This window comes from Hibiscus syriacus, unplaced genomic scaffold (assembly GCF_006381635.1).
Source record: "Hibiscus syriacus cultivar Baekdansim isolate YM2019G1 unplaced genomic scaffold, ASM638163v2 tig00110721_pilon, whole genome shotgun sequence".
Classification (NCBI taxonomy): domain Eukaryota; kingdom Viridiplantae; phylum Streptophyta; class Magnoliopsida; order Malvales; family Malvaceae; genus Hibiscus; species Hibiscus syriacus.
Window position 1 is genome coordinate 216,856 of NW_024062839.1, and position 22,083 is coordinate 238,938.

Here is a 22,083-nt window from a genome sequence, read left to right on the forward strand (position 1 = left end):
TATCCTTTTTTGTTCCTCTGCATCTTTCTCTTTATTGGTTCTAATCTTATCCCATCAAATACACTCCATTGATTCTCTTCTCTTTTACTTCTTCACATTCATAAATGTAGAAAATTGATTGAAGCTAAAGTTTTTTAAAAGTAATAATTTGATATTTTGGATTAAATTATCATAATATCTTCTTTAACCTTTTCTCTTTTTGGGACCATTATCCAGTTATTGGCCACTGTTCTCCCGATCACAAAAAATATCTTTTATCAAACACTGGTTCATTCATTTAATCATTTGCCGCCAACCCTTTCTCCATGTGTCAAGTTGCACAAACTTATACATCCACATCAAGTAACTCTAATAATTTTACTTTTCAGTTCTAATAGAGTAGACCTTTCTTATTGCGTATACTATATACTCGGTCATTCACCTATTACTTAAATTTTATTTTGATCATTCAACTATTATTCTTTTTAAAATCATATAATATAATATTACATTTTATTTTTGTTTTAGTCATTCGATGTTAAAAATTAACTATACTATTTACGTGGTATTTTTAATTATTTTATCAATATTGATGTGAAATTATCTTATGATGATGTTTCAGTATAATAACGATTAAGTGATTAAAATAAAAATTAAATAATGAGTGTGTGACCAAATGGGTAGTATATCCTATACTTTATTTTATAAATTTGTCAGTGAGAAAAGTTGAGAGCTTTAGGCCTACAAACTACGAAGTCATCGAAATCCTATCCAAATGGCTTCTTAGGCAAACACCACAAGAGCAGGATAAGCAAATAAGGCCTCAAGCTCTCCCTTCTTACATCGCATCTCTCCCATAATATCAGCATTTTCTCATTTTTGACAGTTGATGGACCGTTCTTTCTCTCTACATAAAGCTCCTTCTCTCTCCTCCTTTTTACCATCGTCGGTAAAATTTTGTCGTGGTCCCCAGGATTTAACCCTTCTGAATTCACCTTCCAACCGCCGATCACTTAGGACTGGCTTTACTTCGACTGTTTTCAATGACCGGAAGGTGGCCTCCGTCAGAGCCAGCGCTGGGGCTAGTCACTGTGACTTTAGCAGCTTGAACGCGCCTCTTGAGCCGAGGTCGGCTCCTGGGAAGTTTTTAAGCGGCGTCCTTCAGAACCAACGACAGGTCTTCCATTTTGCCGCCGCTGATGAGCTTAAGCGGCTCGCCGATGATCGTGATGAAGCCGTGGCTCGTATGTCTGTTTGCTCGGATTCTGATGAATCATGTCTTCACAGGTTTGTACAACAGTCTGTTGCTTTAGTATGCTACAAGGATTTTTTTTTTTGATAACTAGAAGTCTATCAAGTTTCATTTGTTCTCTAAAGGTGTTTTTTTATATTGATAAGCTGCGATTTGTTTATATTTGGGATTTGGTTAAGTTTTTTTTTCTTTATTTTCTCTTATGTTTTCCCCTTTTCTGCTTTTCATTTGTATGGAGAAACTTAATCAAGCTAAGCTTAATTTTTAGAAAAGAAGTTTATTGTATTTTGTGTTTTATAGTGATATCAATTATACATTTTGGCACAAAGGCATTTGTCTTCTGCTGAAAGGGAGCTCTCCAAAATCCCTGGCTTGGCATGTTTTTGCGATGCTTCCAGGCGATGGTTGTAAATATTATTAACCACCGATGAAGTAGGTGTTATTTTAACTGCCGTTATTATCACTCTATTATATGAGCTGCCTTTGGAATACCTCAAAATTTGTATGTTGAATCCTTTGACTCTGTTGATAGATGTGATAATCTTTTTTTTTTTTGACATAATTACTTTTTTTTTTAAATTCTAGAAGGATTGCCCTACTGAAAGAACAGGAGTGTCAAGCTGCTGTGGAAGATGTGATGTACATATTAATCTTCTACAACTTCTCCGAGTACAGAGTACCATTGGTTCCGAAGCTCTCCAGCTGCATTTACAATTGTAGACTCGAGATATTGCCTTCGAAAGACTGGGAGCTAGAGTCGATGCATAGCGTTGAGGTTCTGGAAATGGTTAGGGAACATGTCAGCGCTGTTATTGGCTTGAGAACAAACTCCAGTGTCACAGACAACTGGGCTACCACCGAGATCCAACGGCCCCATCTAGGCCGACTTTATGTGGCCTCCATCGTATATGGCTATTTTCTGAAGTCTGCCTCCTCTAGACACCACCTGGAACGATGCTTAACTTTTGTTCATCAAAAGCATCTGAACCAAAGGAACTCCCCGCAGTTTCTTGATCTTTTACCTTGTGGGATTAAGAGTCTGGTATTTGGCCATGCGAGCGACATGCAATCTGTTCCATTAGGTCAAGGGCCGGGTAGACAGGAAAATGATATCGAAGAGTTAAGGTGTTACGTTATGGGATTCGACCCTGAGACACTCCAGCAATGTGCCAAACTGAGATCCAAAGAGGCTGCGAATTTGATCGAGAGACACAGCTGTGCTCTCTTTGGTGAGGAGCAGACGGAGGAGGTGATTAAGACATCTTTTTCTAGCCTGAAGAGATTAGTTCTGGAAGCTGTGGCCTTTGGTTCTTTCCTTTGGGACATTGAAGAATATGTCAACACCGTGTATAGGCTGAAGGACAACTGATTTGAGGTGAAGGGGAAGTTATAGCAGTCGAGTAAAGTCCGTTTTTGTAGAGGATTCCGGTTATGTTTTCCCTACGTTATTGCTCTGGTTTGCCGGAACTCGGCATTCGCATTGTATAGTTATAAGTTGATATAATGGAATAATGCACAGTGAAACTTTGGTTGTTCATCAATGAGATCATTTCACTTGTTTGGGGTATTTGGTTGATAACAGAATTGAAGAGATGTTAAACCAGAGGTAGTTAATGTGCTTGCCGAATGTCGTAAGCACAACCAATGAAGTTTGTAGAATTGTGATGCATTAATTCAACATTCTTCATGGTCTGAGCAACGAATGCAAATATTATGCATTGTTTGGTAAGATCCCTGAAGATTGTTTTAGCTCCTATTGTGTCCAACCAAGTATGAAATGGATCTTGGGTAAAGTGGAGAAGAATTTTAGGTGCTGTTTATATATATATATATATATATATATATATATATATTTATAAAAAATAAATTAAAAAAATACTAAATTGAGTTTAAAATTTCACTTTCAATATATATATATATCCAACTTTAAATCAACTGTTAGATTTGCTTAAATAGCTTAAGTGCTCTCAAGCTTAATTGATATGGGTAATCCTATCTCGACAACTACTTTATATTAATATTATAATTCATATTCCAAATATAAGAAGAATATAAGATTTGATATGGGGTTAGGAATTGTCCAACCCTTTCCTCAATAGCTAAGTTTGATATCTGTGCATGAACCAAGTGACCTTGGTAGCAAATGAATTGTCATTATTTATTGAGGTTTCGGGTTCGAGCACTAGGGATATTAGGAGTGTGCGTTCAATATCAAATGGTTGAGAGTCATATTTAAATAGATATTACATTATACTTATATTAAATTAATTAAAAAGAAGTTTGATATCCCTTAACCCCACTTTTCTTTAACTTTATTAATTGTATTGTCAGAATCTTGATTGACAAAATTAAAAAATTAACGATAAGATTAATATCTTTCATAATTAAGTGATTATGAATTTTCATTAGTAAATAAACCACAAGCCTAGCTCCTGGAATTTTGGTCCCGATCTAGTTTGGAGGAATGTGATGAAGAACCACACCAATCGGGTAGCCCTTAGCCAATGCAATAAGCTTGTCAGCCAAAACGTCAGTCTCTCGATGTATATGACTTATTTTATAGTCTCATTCAATCAAATGACCTAAGATATTATTCTCATTATGTAAGAAAAATAAATCTTATATTAATTAACCATAGCCTATTACATAGATCGTGATGTGTCCAATATTAATCTTTATAGTGTAATCAATTACTACACACGTTTGATTACATCAAAATATGTTACTCACAATGTTAAAACAATGGTGATCTCAAGTCTGAGAATCATACATGTAGTTATTACAATGAGTAATGTTATGACTGTTATATAATGATCCAAAAAACATACTCATAGCGTATCAATTCGATATGTTGTTCTCCAACACACATATATATTGATTTTGACATTTCCATATCAATGACAACACATTCTCATCAATCAACTACATATTAGTCTTAATAGATTATTGTAGTCCAAACCCACAATAATACTTCACCAAGGACTTTTTAAGAATAATCATATTATTCTTAATATTTTATTATAGTTCAGTTTATTTATATATACAGAAAATTAATTAAAATAAAAAAGACAATATCTTATAAATAAACAAAATAAAATAAATGTCATTACAATCATCTCATAATTAATCTTTTGGACATATTCTAACACTTAGGTCCAAGCCCCCTTCCTCAATAGGGAGTTTTACCGTATCCCATTTAACTAACGCAAGACTCCTGGAGTCTCCAAAGCCTCACAAATACCTTTTGGCAGCCAAGTGTAATGTATTGTATAGTATCGAATCGTCTACACCACTGCTTTAACAAGGATAATGCGACTCGTTAAGGATATTGGCCAACCGATTAATCTCTGCTCTATTTTCTCAATAAGATACCTTCTTAATCTTTTATTAAGCTAATATGATTATAAAGTAATATATATTCTAAATAATTTCAACCATTTGATAATGAACGCTTAATCACTTTTATTAATGTAGTTGTTGGTGTTCGAATTTAAAATCTCTAAGAATAATATAATTACTAAAACTATTAAGATAATTTAATTCATACTACTTTCTAAATATTTTTAATGTATTATTTCACTCACTCCATTTATTTTTCAACTTATTATACTGATTTAATTTTAACACTAAATATTCGATAAAAAAATTAACGCTAAAAATATTATACTTTTAGTATAAATTCTGCATATTCAGAAATGGAATATTCCTTGTGAACTTTGATTATGCTTTATTCTTTCCTACTTTATTCTCACGAATCAGGGATGATGTACGTGGCTCACTAGTAGAGTTATTACACACTTATTCTTTTGTGAAAAATATTAAATTTAGATTAATTTATTAACGATAATAAAAAAAATTACATACCCAAAATTTTTAAAATGAAGTATAAAAATTTTGAGCCACTATCTTTTAATTTCTAAATCTGCCAGTCATTAATCTTTTATTTACTTGAAATACATTTTAGAATTTCAATTCCTTCCATCTTCCCATCATTTTTGTGTTTAATGTCTAAGTTTTCTTATAATTAACAACTTATTGGAAGCTTTAGTTATGGCTCAATAAAACTTGATTCAATTTGAAAAATAGATTATTTTATCTCGACCGAAAAAATTCGAATCGAATTGACTTTGAGTTATAATTTTATAAACTCTTTTCAACTCGAAAGAATTTAAAGTTCAAATCGAGTTGTAAAATACAACTCAAATAACTCAAATAGTAACTCGAATAACTCAATTTTTTTAGTAATAAGTGAATTGATTTTCAAGTTTGAGTCGAATCTCTGACTCTGTATGATATATATATATATATATATCACATATGAAAAAACATCAAGAAATATATATGAATTATATATAGTTATAAAAAATTATTTAAACTATAATAAAATAATATCTTAATATTATAAATATTTATAATTAAATTTAAACATAAACTTGAAAATTTGACTCCACTCGAAAAAAATTTAAGTCAACTTCAAGCTATAAAATAATACTCGTCAACTCGAATAACTCAAAATTTTTAAACTCAATTTGACTCGATTCGAATTGATTAAACGCTCACCTATACTTTCAATCACAAATATATATATATATATATATATATATATATATATATATATATATATATATATATATATTACCGCTTAAATTTGTTTTCAATAAATTTTGGATTAAGATGTCATTTTGTCATGAAATAAATTTAAATCAATAGCGTTGTTTTTGTTTTTTAATCGTACTAATTTTATTCTCAAAATTATTTTATTATATTAATTTTACCTTTTGATCAGTATGGATTATTATGATGCTAACATGATAACTAAATATGTTGACAATTAAAATATTTTTTTCCAAATCGACTCAAATTTTATCCACTCTAATTATATATTCTTTTTACAAGTTTAATTTTTTATGTTTCATATATATTTGCGCCAATATATTTACTCTCCTAGTTTACACTTGTTTCTTCTCTATCTTTGTGCCAATAATTTTTTTTTTCAATCTTTGCATTGAAGGTGGTGTCATCAACCTTAGTGCCAGTCGCGTACCACCAGTAATCATTAGTTTTATTTTATTTTATTTTTTTTATTTTTAAATAATTTTATTTTTATATTATATTTTCTCTGTCTTTGTGATACGTTTTTTTATCTTTTATGGCACGTTTTCGGTCGTTTGAATGTTGTTTTAGTTTATATTTTTTCTTATGATTGGATTTGACATCGCCGTAACTAATCGTGATGGCATTTATTTGTTATCATGTTGATTTTTCCTGCTTTGGACTCTCATATTGGATTTAGATATGTCATTTGCTCTTGTGACTATTTTATTTACTTCGCTTGATTCTGATTTGTAGTTTATCGGTAGTCTTTCAATAGTTTTATCTAATTTTGTGGTTCGTTTGCTGATGCATTCAAATTTGTTTGTATTTATATTTTGTTTGAGTTTTTTGGTTAGGTTTTTAACATTTTCTTGTATGATATTTGTGTGATTTTAAGTGACTAATTTTTTTATTAATGATTATAGCAAATGTCCTAGTTACGCAATTAGTTTACATTTGTAATATTAAACATTCATTTTAATTTTGGATATTTTATCTTTTTAATAAAATTAGCAAATTCTATAAAAAAAATACTGTATATGAATTTATATAATAAAAATTGGAAAAAGTATAAAATTTATTTATTTATAAATTTATGATATTTTAATTATATATTTTTATATATTTTTTTGTTTGTAAGTGTTTTTATTTTTGGTAAATTTTATAAATATATTAATACTTTATTTATTATTTTTCAAATTTTTATTTTTTTACTTAAAAAATAAATAAATGTTTTAACTTTCAATTAAAGTCAATTATATTCTTAAACTCGATCAAAAAAGTAATTATACCTTCCTGACTATGAGTTGGGTCATCTGCCATGGTTTTTTCTCTGAAATTTTAAAAAGAAAAAAGGTTATTATCGGCATCACATATATTTAAGTATTCTTGACACTCTAGAGGCATGCACACACATAAATTCTGACCAACTCTAACTCATATGTCCTAGGAATGATTAAACCTAACACTCTGATACCACTAAATGTAACATTCTAACTCAGTCCGATCTGAAGATCGAATGGTTAAAGTATCACATAGGACCACTGAAGTGGCTTGCAACATCCTCAATATCGGGTTAGTGACTAGATTGAAAATTTTTGGAAATTGGTCATTAAAGTAGGATAATTGAATAGTTCAATGATTTATTGCAAATATATGATGAAAGTTATTTAGTAATTATGGAATGAATTAAAGGGTAAAATAGTCAATTGACAAGTAAGATTTTTATTCTTCCTTTATAAGAAAAAGGAACCATGTGGAAAGGGAGAGATTTCTCCAGAGTTCTTTTCTTCTCATTTCTTCTTCTTCATGTGGAAGCCAAGAGCAAAGGTAAGTTTGATTTAGCTGTTGATTTCTTGAATTTTTAAGTTGGATTTGAGTCATTAGGGGTTATATAAGCTAAGGGAAAGCTTATATAAGTTTAAAACACCAAGAAGAGAGAATTAGAAAGGAATTTCTATTAAGAGTTTATAAATGAACTTTTATGATAAAAAGGTTTTTGAAGTTCTAAGGATGAATTTGACTTGTCAAGGGTCTAATTAAGAAGTTAGAAGCAATAAAATTGAATTTGGAACATGTTGAAAATTTAGTGTAATTCTTGAATTACATATGGAGAATAGGATTTTGATGTTAAGGAGGTGATTAATGAATAGAAATGAGTTTGAATATGAGTATGTAAGTTAATAATAAGAAAGGGGATGATATATGAAGTTATTAAGCTGAAAAGAGTGGATTTTTGGGCATAAAAATGAATTTTGGGCTATGTGCATCGATGCATATTCAATGTGTACCAATGCATCAAGGGTATTTTCAGAAATTGTTCAGTGTGTATCGATGCACAGGAAGTGCATCGATGTACCCATTAAAATGGAAACATCGAATACAATTAGTGTATCGATGCATAAGAAGTGCATCGATGCACCCCCTTAAAATGAAAACATCGAAGGTGATTTGTGTATCGATGCATGGTTAGTGCATCGATGCACATATTAAAGAATGCATCGATGCACTGTAGAATGTATCGATGCACTTCAAGGGGAAATAGAAATAGACATTTCTTTTGGTTTAAGAAATGATAGATTAGAGTATATCAATGAGATATTGATATGTATCAATGTATGATTATGTAGATATCGAACATGAACAAGTTCCCGAACGATTATCAAGTTAAGATTCGATTGAAAGAAAGGAAATCATAAAAGCGGTATTGACTAGTGAGGCCATGTGAGTGCGCATTATTTTATATATGATGTTTAATGGGAAATAAGACTTACGACAAGTCTATTTTCTATAGTATTGTGCATGAAGTATGAAGTATGAACATGTATTGTTATGAGTGTCTGAGTTATATGTTATGGTATGTGTGGACATGTTATTGCATATGTATTTCATGGTTGATGTGAATATATGCTATGTTACGATGATATAAACTATATGATATGATAAGAAATTATATGAATATAAAAGAGTGTGATAAGATCTTTGAGATATATAGAAATGGAATATAAGACTACGCGAATACATGATATGGGATACATTAGGTAATAATATGAGAATATGGTAAAAAACGAGTTTAGAAGAAATGATATGAATGAAGTAATAAAATGTAAAGGTTATATAAACAATAAGAATGTAAGTTGGGCAAGTACATAGTAGTATGATCATTTATGTGAAATAGTAAAATAGAATTATATCATTGAATGAGAATTGAAACAAGATAGATAATAATGACCTATATGATGATATGAGAATAGTATATCAAATAGGAGACTTGAACATAAGTGATAATAGGAACATATACGATGAGCTAAATGGGAAAGATACATATACTTAAATAAAATTATGATATATGGGTTGTATGATAGAAATCTACGGAGTCATATTAAAAAGTTATAGGTACTATATGAATTGAATTAGGTAAATAGATTAGATTAGTGTATAAATGAATAATAGAAGTGATTTATGTTTATAAGTATGACAGAGGTGATATGATCTAGGTGAATATCATAGAAGGAGGTATAAGCTATATGATATGATATAAGTTATTTTATACATATATGATATAAGTTATTAATTAGGACATATGAGATTATGAGAAGGAGAATATAAATGATGTGAATACAAGTATAGGAAAGATGATATATATATAGGAAGATGAATTATATGAATACACATTTAGGTGATGAAATGATGAATTATATGAACATGTGAATATATATATATATATATATAAGACATAAAAATAAGATATAAGCAATGTGACAAGAAATGTGAAATAACATGAAAAGTTGATATGAGCTACGTGACATGTGAAAGTGATCTACGTGATTATACGTATATGTGATTCAACTTATGTGACATCATCTACGTGCTATGTGAAAGTGAACTACGTGTTTATGTGAAAATGTGAAATGACATAAATGATAACACCCATGTTATGTGTCATGAGAGCTAGGGTATAGTTGGCATGCCAAGAGTCGAGGGTCTACGCGGTCCTTCGTGACATATATGTATTCTTTGGAACATGTGTGAGGTCTTTTGAGACATATACTTGATCCTTGGCATATGTATATGATTCTTAAGGAATTTTCTACGTGGTCCTTAGGGACAACCTTATATGGCACTTCGATGCATTTTTACGCGGCACTACGGTGCTATTATACGTGGAACTTCAGTGCACTTATACGAGCTGTGGTGACAGCATTAGGGCACAACCTCTATAGACTCACATATCTATAGTTCTCACATGTGTACATGGTCTAATAAAGAAATAACAACAAACATATAATACATGTGACTTGTATGCTTTTGTGCTATGAATGATATTATATGATATTATATGATGATATGTGAATTGTATGATTAAATGAGTCAAATGTTGGTTAAAAGGCTAGGTATAAGAGGATATGTATTAAGTGATATAAACGATAATAATATTGATAACAAAATAAGGCTAATGATGGAAATGATGGGTGATGAGTATATGTGTATGTATATGTTCTTACATGTAATGATATATTGCATAGATGTTATATGGATTTGTTACATGAATAAGGGTATGAGTGATAGCAGTAATTGTTCATGCATGATTACAAGCTATAGTTTATATTATATGCTTATTTGCCTCACTAAGTCATAGACTTTGCGTGTGATTGTTTCACACGTAGGTTACAGAAGTGAGAAGAGTAAAGGGCAAAGTGGAGCAAGACATGTCAGTTACTTCTTACCGAAGATCATATCAGAAAAGATGTTTTGAATTAGATGTATTTTGTACATTGAAAATAATTGGCATGTAATTAATGTTTTGAATTGTATATGCTCTGATCGGTTTTGCAAAAACATTTAAGCTCTGAATAGTTTTGAAAATCTTTTGAATAAGTTACATGTATAAATATTTTAAATTACTCACTATTTTATACAAGTAAATATTTTGAAAAGTCAATGTGATACCTCAGACTCAAATCCAGGTCGGGTACGGGTTGGGTGTGTTACATTTAATGGTATCAGAGCTAAGGTTTAGCCGATTCTAGGCTTAAACTGAAGTTAAATGAGGTTTAAAAATGTGTACATACCAACTAAAAGTGAAAATTTCTGATCTGATAGTGTAAGGAGTATGCTGTCTTGTTAATAGAATAAGATTTGTATGATATAGTAGGAATTGATTATAGAAATTGCCTAAGTAAAATAAATCGATAGCTGACAAATCTGATGGTGATAGCAATTCACCTGCCCTGGCCAGGCAAGATGAAGAGCGAAAACCTCAGAAAGTGTCTTATAAGATTAAAGGTTGATTTTAGAAAGTTGAAATCATATTAGAATAGTGATAGAAGATCTTCATTGTTTTAAATCGAAAAAGCGATATGGATTAGTTTTGTTAGTATGTGGATAAAATAGAATATGGTGAACAAGTGTCACAATAAGAACATTAAAAAGATCAAATGGCGTGATGAGTACTTATAGAAGAGCTCAAGAATAAGTGCATCAGTGACAAGCGTATAAGATATATAAAGCCAGAGTTTATGAGTTTGAAATAAAGGAATAGTACCGTGTAGAAGAAAAAATATGGATAGAATAAGGGTTTGCATTTTAGATGGAAAGAGCTAGCGTTTTCTAACCAGATTATGTGAGGGAAAATGTATAGAAATTTAATATTTTGAGATGTTGTCAGGATAAGACAACCAAGATGAGGTGGATCGGGATACAGTTGTATATTTTTTTATCATAATAATGTGACATAGTGAAGAAGGAGAGGATTCGTTTGTTTGAGTAAAACTGAGGATTGATAAGAAGAATTCAAGAATGAGTATATCAATGATCAGATTATAAGACAAAGGAAGTCAGAATGTTGAGTTTGAGCAACGAAAATTACAGGATGTATGAGAATAGAGGTGAAATTAATAAGCTAAATAAACTAATTTTGAGATAATTTTGATTGGAAAGGATGTATATGATTGGTTGACTAGGGCTTGTGCCCTAGATTGAACAGATGTTATTGACTAGTTGTCAGAGTAAAGGTGTTAGAGTTATAAGATTGGAGGAAAAGATAAAGTTGAGTTAATTGATTATGAAGTTCAGATAGCTATGATGTAGAAAAGGAGATAAGTAATTGCATGGAACCTTAAGGAAGAAAAATACAAGTATAAGAAATGATAAAGAATGAAGTTCTATATAGGTAAATGGGTTATCAAAGTTATGAGGATGCAATGAAGATTGATACATAGAGATGAGAATAGATGATAAGACAGGAGTATGTGAACAAGAAAGGAAAAATATGATTTGGGTATAAGGAATAAATAAAGGAATAATGGAATAAAGAAATGAAAGGGATGAGTTAAAGGATCAGATATGATAAAGGTTATATGGAAGTTTAGATGACAATTTTGATATAGAAGTAAGAAAAATGTGCAAGGTGATGTGAAAAGATTCTTTAAAGTGTATGTTAATTATATTTAAAGAAGATCTAATGTTGTGTTCTCGGTCAAATGATGTTGGAAAACGAGTTGGTTATTGTTATAAGATAATTAAAGATGGATTTAAGAGGTTAAGTGATGAAAATGGATGTTACTACCTACGTGATTAGTGATATTATATGAAATTTCAGAAATAGTCGAAGGAAAATGCATAATGGAAGGAGAGAAAAGACAGGAATGGATTAAAATTACTAGTTACTGTTTATATGATAAGTGACAGTAGATGAATATATAAGGGAAAATGGTAGTTGAAGAACTAAAGGAATGAAAGATTAAGTAAAGTAGGTAACATGAGAACATTAGAAGATATGTTCTTATTAATATGTTCAGTGAAAATTTGAGGACGAATTTTCTTAAAAGGAGGGGAGATTTGTAACATCCTCAATATCAGGTTAGTGACTAGATTGAAAAATTTTAGAAATTGGTGATTAAAGTAGGATAATTGAATAGTTCAATGATTTATTGCAAATATATGATGAAGGTTATTTAGTAATTATGGAATGAATTAAAGGATAAAATGGTCAATTGACAAGTAAGATTTTTATTCTTCCTTTATAAGAAAAGGGAACCACATGGAAAGGGAGAGATTTCTCCAGAGTTCTCTTCTTCTCCTTTACGTGGAATCCAAGAGAAAAGGTAAGTTTGATTTAGTTGATGATTTCTTGAATTTTTAAGTTGGATTTGATTCATTGGGGGTTATATAAGCTTAGGGAAAGCTTATATAAGTTTAAAACACCAAGAAGAGAGAATTAGAAAGGAATTTCTATTAAGAGTTTATAAATGAACTTTTATGATAAAAAGGTTTTTGAAGTTCTAAGGATGAATTTGACTTGTCATGGGTCTAATTAAGAAGTTAGAAGCAATGGAATTGAATTTAGAACATGTTGAAAATTTAGTGTAATTCTTGAATTACATATGGAGAATATGATTTTGATGTTAAAGAGGTGATTAATGAATAGAAATGAGTTTGAATATGAGTATGTAAATTAAGAATAAGAAAGGGGATGATATATGAAGTTATTAAGCTGAAAAGAGTGGATTTTCGGGCATAAAAATGAATTTTGGGCTATGTGCATCGATGCACATTCAATGTGTACCGATACATCAAGGGTATTTCCAGAAATTGTTCAGTGTGTATCGATGCACCCATTAAAAATGGAAACATCGAATGCAATTAGTGCATCGATGCACCCCCTTAAAATGAAAACATCGAAGGTGATTTGTGTATCGATGCATGGGTAGTGCATCGATGCACATGTTAAAGAATACATCGATGCACTGTAGAATGTATCGATGCACTTTAAGGGGAAATAGAAAAAGACATTTATTTTGGTTTAAGAAATGATAGATTAGAGTATATCAATGAGATACTTATATGTATCAATGTATTATTATGTAGATATAAAACATGAACAAGTTCCCGAATGATTATCAAGTTAAGATTCGATTGAAAATGAAATCATAAAAGCGGTATTGACTAGTGAGGCCAGGTGAGTTCGCATTATTTTATATATGATGTTTAATGGGAAATAAGACTTGTGACAAGTTTATTTTCTATAGTATTGTGCATGAAGTATGAACATGAACATGTGTTTGTTATGAGTGTTTGAGTTATATGTTATGGTATGTGTGGATATGTTATTGTATATGTATTTCATGGTTGATGTGAATATATGCTATGTTATGATGATATAAACTATATGATATGATAAGAAATTATATGAATATAAAAGAGAAGTTATGTGATAAGATCTTTGAGATATATAGAAATGGAATATAAGACTACACGAATACATGATATGGGATACATTAGGTAATAATATGAGAATATGGTAAAAAGCAAGTTTAGAAGAAATAATATGAATGAAGTAATCAAATGTAAAGGTTATATAAACAATAAGAATGTGAGTTGGGCAAGTACATAATAGTATGATCATTTATATGAAATAGTAAAATAGAATTATATCATTGAATGAGAATTGAAACAAGATAGATAATATTGACCTATATGATGATATGAGAATAATATATCAAATAGGAGACTTGAACATAAGTGATAATATGAACATATAAGATGAGCTAAATGGGAAAGATACATATACTTAAATAAAATTATGATATATAGGTTGTATGATAGAAATCTATGGAGTCATATTAAAAAGTTATAGGTAATACATGAATTGAATTAGGTAAATAGATTAGATTAGTATATAATTGAAATAATAGAAGTGATATATGTTTATTAGTATGACAGAGGTGATATGATCGAGGTGAATATCATAGAAAGAGGTATAAGCTATATGATATGATATAAGTTATTTTATACATATATGATATAAGTTATTAATCAGGACATATGAGATTATGAGAAGGAAGAATATAAATGATGTGAATACAAGTATATGAAATATGATATATATATATATATATATATAGAAAGATGAATTATATGAATATACATTTAGGTGATGAAATGATGGATTATATGAACATGTGAATATCTATATATATATATATATATATATGATAAGACATAAAAATAAGATATAAGCAATGTGACAAGAAATGTGAAATAGCATGAAAAATTGATATGAGCTACGTGATATGTGAAAGTGATATACGTGATTATACATATATGTGATTCAACTTATGTGACATAATCTACATGCTATGTGAAAGTGAACTATATGTTTATGTGATAATGTGAAATGACATAAATGATAACGCCCATGTTATGTGTCATGAGAGCTAGGGTATAGTTGGCATGCCAAGAGTCGAGGGTCTACGCGGTCCTTTGGGACATATATTTATTCTTTGGAATATGTTTGAGGTCTTTTGAGACACATACTTGATCCTTGGCATATTTATATGATTCTTAAGGAATTTTCTATGTGGTCCTTAGGGACAACCTTATATGGTACTTCGGTGCATTTCTATGCGGCACTACGATGCAATTTTACGTGGAACTTCGGTGCATTTATACGAGCTGTGGTGACAACATTAGTGCACAACCTCTATAGACTCACATATCTATAGTTCTCACATGTGTACATGGGCTAATAAAGAAATAACAAAAAACATATAGTACATGTAACTTGTATGCTTTTGTGCTATGAATGATATTATATGATTTATATGATGATATGTGGATTGTATGATTAAATGAGTCAAATGTTGGTTAAAAGGCTAGGTATAAGAGGATATGTATTAAGTGATATAAACGATAATAATATTGATAACGAAATAAGGCTAATGATGGAAATGATGGGTGATGAGTATATGTGTGTGTGTATATGTTCTTACATGTAATGATATATTGCATAGATGTTATAGGGATTTGTTACATGAATAAGGGTATGAGTGATAGCAGTAATTGTTCATGCATTATTACAAGCTATAGTTTATATTATATGCTTATTTTCCTCACTAAGTCATAGACTTAGAGTGTGATTGTTTCACACGTAGGTTACAGAAGTGAGAAGAGTAAAGAGCAAAGTGGAGCAAGACAGGTCATTTACTTCTTATCGAAGATCAAATCAGAAAAGATGTTTTGAATTAGATGTATTTTGTACATTGAAAATAGTTTGCATGTAATTAATGTTTTGAATTGTATATGCTCTGATCGGTTTTGCAAAAACATTTAAGCTCTGAATAGTTCTGGAAATCTTTTGAATAAGTTACATGTATAAAAATTTTAAATTATTCACTATTTTATAGAAGTAAATGTTTTGAAAAGTCAATGTGACACCTCGGGACTCGAATCCAGGTCGGGTACGGGTTGGGGGTGTTACATGGCTAACCCAAATTTTTTCTTTAAAAACAACAATTTTTAAAGTATCATATGAAATCATCCATCGAAGTTATAAAATAAAAGCATAATACTCAAGTTTACAAATGCAGGGAGCTCCCAAAATACATTCGAATAATAATATAATGTTTAAACCAAAATAGTGTTACGATTGAATACAAAGGGTATATGAATAATACATGCCCTCTTTATCAAACTCAATACGTACTTTGAAGCCTCAATTGATTTGGAATCACTAGTGACAATAATGCTCCTCAATTGGTGTCCTAAGAACCTACGCACGAACCATATTACGAACTTTGAACTTACAAACTCAGTGCTATACTAATACTTGTACGATACTATGTGTATTCACTACATGAGCATGCTATTGGCACATGTAGAAACATATAAGAATGTTTTCATGTAAGCTTATGTAAGCATGATGGTGTAGTTGATGGCTCTGGATCAAGAAACGCACACGCCTCTAGCCTACCTAAGATACCATTAGGTATCTAGGGTGAGATCTGGAACTGCATCGGAAACGTATACCCAACCAACTTACTTTATCGAGTCTTGGGGCATATACGCCCTATCGAAAACTGAAGTGCTTTGGATCTAGTTGATATATATCTGAATATTTCTAACAAACAAGAAAATTGTCAACTGCTAAAGTAACTCGAGTGTCCTGGATGTTTTCTCGATCATCATTCAAGGGTTAGTTTTATGTTATCCTAGTTGATATTGTTTCTAGCTGTAACTACGTTTATCACTCATCTCATATATAGTTTATTTTGGTGTTGATCTAGTGTTATTAGCCATTCTTTTCCAACCCTTTAATCAATTGAGTTACTTTCCCAAAACTATATGCTGATACCAATATTGTTCTCTTCAGTATGACACTACCCCTTGAGTATTGATACCTACACTTGGTACCGATACTGAAATTGGCTACTGAAATTTGAGAAGAATGAATAATATCGATACTTTTAAATACAATATCGATACTTCTAAACTAAGGTATCGATACTAAAATTTATTTCGATGTTTCAAAGATTAACTCAATATCAATACCTCTACTAAAAGTATCGATACTCTGCCCTCAGTATCGATACTCCCATAAGTACTGTTAGGAATATCGAAACTCGATCGATCAACCGAAAAAGAGCCAAGAGGGGGTGATTGGCTTTTGAAATTTTAGGGATATAAAGAGAAATGATAGGAAATATTTGTACAATGATTTATAGTGGTTTAACTTCCTCAATAAAGTTTACATCCACTACCTTAGCTCTTCACTAAAGATTTCTAACAAATTCACTAATTTTTTCTTTCTTTTTCTAAAAGTGACCTTTACAATTTCTCTATAGTATCAGTACCAAATTTGCATTATGGAACTTGAACATATTTAAAATCAATAGGCAGTATCGGTACTGCCATAGAAGTATCGATATTTCTCTTACTTTGGGTATCAGTACTACAAGAACAATATCGGTATTGTTCATGTGGTATCGATACTGTAAGAATAATATCTATACTTTTTGTCTTGGAAATCATTTTTGTGTTTAAATTCAAGTTTTACGGGCTTTGAATTATTTTTGAAAACTTTGAATAAATTTAATTTAGTAAAAAAACATTTTTCCATTTAATTTGTTATATCAAAATAAGTTTAACAAGTATCGATACCAAAATGGGTTATTGAAATCTACAAAGTAAACTCGGTATCGATACCCCTCATGTGAGTATCGATATCCAACCAGTAGTATCGATACCTGATGAACATGCATTGATACCCCTAGCCCAAAATTCCCTTATTTTAGGCTATTTGATGAACACTATCGATACTATTCTTCCAGTAGCAATACTCAAACCCAAAAATACCATGTTTAGGCTCGAAAATGACTTCCTATTTCTCTTAAAAGCCCCACTACGGTTCCCAAGTTTTATGTATATTAAGAGAGGCCATGATAGGCCAATAAACATGTTGAAATATAACATAATCATGCTTTTATGCTTCATATCTGATGCAAGCTAACAACACACACCTAGTGATATAACGGTGGTAAAGATGAGTTACAAGTGTGTTACCTTGGATCCTAAGCTTCTAAAAACACCCAAGGCTCAACCAAGTGTTAGCGTTTCCTTTCCTTTATTCTTAGAGATTTTTTCAACTTCTCTCACTAGACAAGGAATCAAATACAAGAGTTATTAACTTGTTTGAAAGCTTAAAAAAGGATTTAAAATATTTCTTGAGGCTTAAATCTCTCAAAATTGAGCTAGTTACACTTGGGTTTCTAATCCCCCACTAAACCCCCTCTAAGGGCCACCATGGCCAAAACTTGATTTTATGGTATCAAATGAAAGATCTAAGGATGGTGATTTCATTTCTTACCTTTGTAAAACTGGACTAGAGATGAAAATTAACGAAGTTTGCACCTTTGTCTAAGGTACCAAAGAAAGCAGATGAAGCTTAAAGGAAGAGGAATGTGACAAAGAAGATTAGAAAGGAAAAGAGGTCTACCGTGACCTCACCAACATTAAAAGGAAATTAGCCTTTCAAACTTAAAATAGTACAATTACACCCTTGTTCCTCCCAGTTTTGGTCGCTACACAAAAATGCCATTTTTAACTCTAATTGGGCTCAATCCAACTCCATTTGGACCAAGCTTACCTATGAGGCTAATAGACTTATCTAAAACCCTCTTGGGTTAGCCCAAAACTACTAACACAATATTTGGGGCATTACATAAACCACCATCAACACTATTATCCGTCACAACAATATTATAACAATAAATGTTAGTCAAAGAATAAAATTAATAAAATTAAATAATTTTAGGGTAAAGTAAACAAATGGTCCTCCGATTATAGGGTATTGGTTTATTAGGTTCCACAACTATTAATAGCAAGTTGGTCCTCTAACTATAGAGTGTTGCTTTGTTGAGTCCATCAACTATTAAAAGTTACAAAATAATACCTGAATATATATAATGTTCAAAACTCATCCTTTTTTTTGTTAAAAATTGACGGTATTCTGAGTTGAACGTTAACATGCCAATTGTTATATGATAAAATGTGATCCCAAAATCTCAAACGACTATCCTATATCAATCATCATGTTAGCATTCATCTTTAAAATAACCAATTTTAACAGAAATGGACGAGTTTAGAACATAATAAATAATCAAGTATTCATTTTATAACTCTTAATAATCGAGTGACTTAACAAAGCAAAATTCTACAGTATGAGGATCAATTTATAATTTTTAATAGTCGAAGGAATTAATAAAATAATACCCTATAATCGATGGATCATTTGTGTACTTTACCCATGATTTTAATAACAAGATTAATACAATTAAAATACATTAACAATTAAAATACAATTAAAATGTCAAGTCTGAATTTTTATTAGAAGTTAGGTTGCATTAACATTTTTATTAAAAGGCAAAGCCAAAGGAAATTGCTTTTACATTTATGGATTTAACTTAAATTTTAATATTTATATAACTTTGATATGAAATTTGAGAAACTCTACATGATAAAGAAATTATTATTATTTTATGAAGTTTTTTTAGTATCATGAATGTTAAGGCTATGAATGTTTAATGTTAAATAATTTAGAATTCTCTTTAAATAGATACTATCTTGTACTTACCCAAAATTAATAAAAAAAAGCCTCACTTTCCTTTTGTTCAGGTTTTACTACTTAGTGTTGTTCTCATTTCATTTGATTGGTTGGTAAATGACTATCTTAATTTTAATATTGATCGTCTATTGTCAGTATTACTTATTTTTTTACATCTATTTTTTATTTATAATTTTTAATAATTTGACTTTATGGCATATTTTCATATGCTTATATGATACATTTTCATATGCTTTTATGACACACTATTTTTTCTGCCTTTTGACATTTTTATTTTCTATCAATTGTTTGATTATTTTTAATTTATTTTCTCATTATTAAATTTGATATCGTCTTGACTGATCAAGATGATATTATCTGCTTTGGACTCTTGGATTAAATTTGGATACACTATTTGTGTTCGTAGATAATTTTCTCACAACGATGGACTCTGATTTATAATTGTTGTTGGTCTTTAGTAGTTTGATCTATTGTTGTAGTTTGGAATTTAGTACTTTGATCTACTGTTGTAGTTTGTTTTACTGCTCCAGTAAAATATGTTTGTATCTATATTTTGTTCGAGTTTTTTTGGATTATTTATTAACTTTCTTTGTTTAATCCTTGTAAGATCTCAAGTGACTAATTTCTATATAAATAATTATAGGAAAATATCCTAATTTTATGTTTAGTCTTATTTGTAATTTTATATATTTCTTTTTTGTTATAAAACTAACTGTTTTTATATATAAAAAAGTTAATACTTAGATATATCTTATACATTCTTTTTTCTGATGAATGAAAATATGAGATCATAAATAAGAATATTTATCTTTATTTTTAATAAATTTAACGGTAAATTTGTGAGCTTTAAGTTTACTTTTTGTTTTAGATTATTTTTATTTTAAATTAGATTAACCATTGTGTATTATATGGTTCTGTTATAAAAATCTGTACATATAGAAGGAATAATTATTCTTAGGGTAAAGTATAGTAATGGTTACTAAACTTTTCTGACACTTACATTTAGGTACCACAACTTTTAAAACTTGCAATACAATATTCCAACATTTAGTCCGTTTGCAATATGGTTCCCGACGTAACCGGCTATTTGACGTCGTTACACTGCCGTTAGTACATTTTCAATATGGTCGCTGAACTTTTCAAGCGCTTGCATTTAGGTCCTCCAACTTATCAAAATTACAACACAATCCTTAATTTCATTCTAAACCCCAAATTCCTTTTTGATCTCAAATTTCCTTTTTCGCTTCTCTCTTCTTATTTCCAGTGTAACTTTTCAGTCGGGGATGCATGAAAATTCTAATCTAACTTTGAATTTTGTGGAGGTGTTGACTTGAATAAGGGTCAATTGAGAGAAGACCTGACCAAGGGACTATCGGACCATCAACGATTCAAGGTGTAATATTAGATACATGTCATCTCAGGTGAAGCATAGATGTTTGATGAAATGCTTGTGAGAAAAAAATAGGGCAGAGTTGAAAAATACTATTAAGATGAACTAAGTATCATTGTTAAAAATCACCAACAAAGATGGAATTATTTTGTATAAATGACATATAATAATTTATTCGTTTAATCATTGTGAATATTTTCCAACAGATGATCAAATTTAATGAAATCCCAAACAACGCATTCTCCTCTCTGTCTCTTTCTCTTATATGCACTCTCGTTTGGTTTTTGTTCTTCAATTTTCCGCCATGTAAAATTGTAAGCCCAAGCAGTGCTCTGTCTTTCAGTTTTTTATTTACAAAGAAAAAATAGAGGAAGAATTGTTGAATTGCAACATCAATTGTGTTTATTTATTAGCATCTCCCCTCACTTTCAAGAAGGTATTTATTTTCTCTTTTGAGCTCTCCGGAAGTAAGTTTTTCCTCTTTCGCACTTTCCCATTTTCAGCTCACATTATATGTTTTTTGTTGAAATTTTTATGTTTATGGAATTGCATGTCAAGGATATGGATATTCAGTGTTAGTTTTGAACCAAAACCATCTAATTTTCTTTCTTTATTCTTAATCAAAACTTTTAGTACTCCTTGTGAAAGATATTTAGTCCATTAGAATAGAAGTGAAAGAGGGTCCTAGGCTAAATTTTTTTGATCTTCTTGTTTGGGTTTTCTTTAAATCAGGGAAATGGTTGTGAGTATCGACATAGTGAAATCGCCAGGCTCAATCCGAGAGACTGGTGGTACTAGTTTACTGGGAATTGTATTGATCCGACATGTGGTTTTCGACGTCCTATGAGCTCATATTCTTTTTAATAAGTTCATGTTGATTATGGGACTGATATATTGTGAATGAAATAGATTTTTTTACATGTTTTTTGAAAATTTCACAGTTGAATCTATATTGAATTATAGATT

General features: G+C 30.3%; 1 protein-coding gene across 2 annotated transcripts; it reads left to right on the plus strand.

Annotated features, from left to right (window-relative positions):
- Positions 1 to 828: 828 nt before the first annotated feature.
- LOC120139075 (UV-B-induced protein At3g17800, chloroplastic-like) lies at positions 829 to 21,637 on the plus strand. Of its 2 annotated transcripts, XM_039154411.1 has the most exons (5): positions 829 to 1,266; positions 1,817 to 2,628; positions 7,656 to 7,663; positions 11,280 to 11,289; positions 21,626 to 21,637. In XM_039154411.1, exons 1-2 carry the CDS (start codon positions 869 to 871, stop codon positions 2,598 to 2,600), a joined length of 1,182 nt encoding a protein of 393 aa, XP_039010342.1. In that variant the 5' UTR covers positions 829 to 868; the 3' UTR covers positions 2,601 to 2,628; positions 7,656 to 7,663; positions 11,280 to 11,289; positions 21,626 to 21,637. The 2 variants fall into 2 exon arrangements, with proteins under 2 accessions (XP_039010342.1, XP_039010341.1); XM_039154410.1 differs by lacking the exons at positions 7,656 to 7,663; positions 11,280 to 11,289; positions 21,626 to 21,637 and having other exon boundaries at positions 1,817 to 2,805.
- Positions 21,638 to 22,083: the final 446 nt, after the last annotated feature.

Bases quoted from the DNA above. Each gene is read 5' to 3' on its own strand.
- LOC120139075 (XM_039154411.1), top strand. From the start codon at position 869: ATGGACCGTTCTTTCTCTCTACATAAAGCTCCTTCTCTCTCCTCCTTT. The intron at 1,267-1,816 runs GTTTGTACAACA...TTTAAATTCTAG, and splicing joins GATGAATCATGTCTTCACAG to AAGGATTGCCCTACTGAAAG.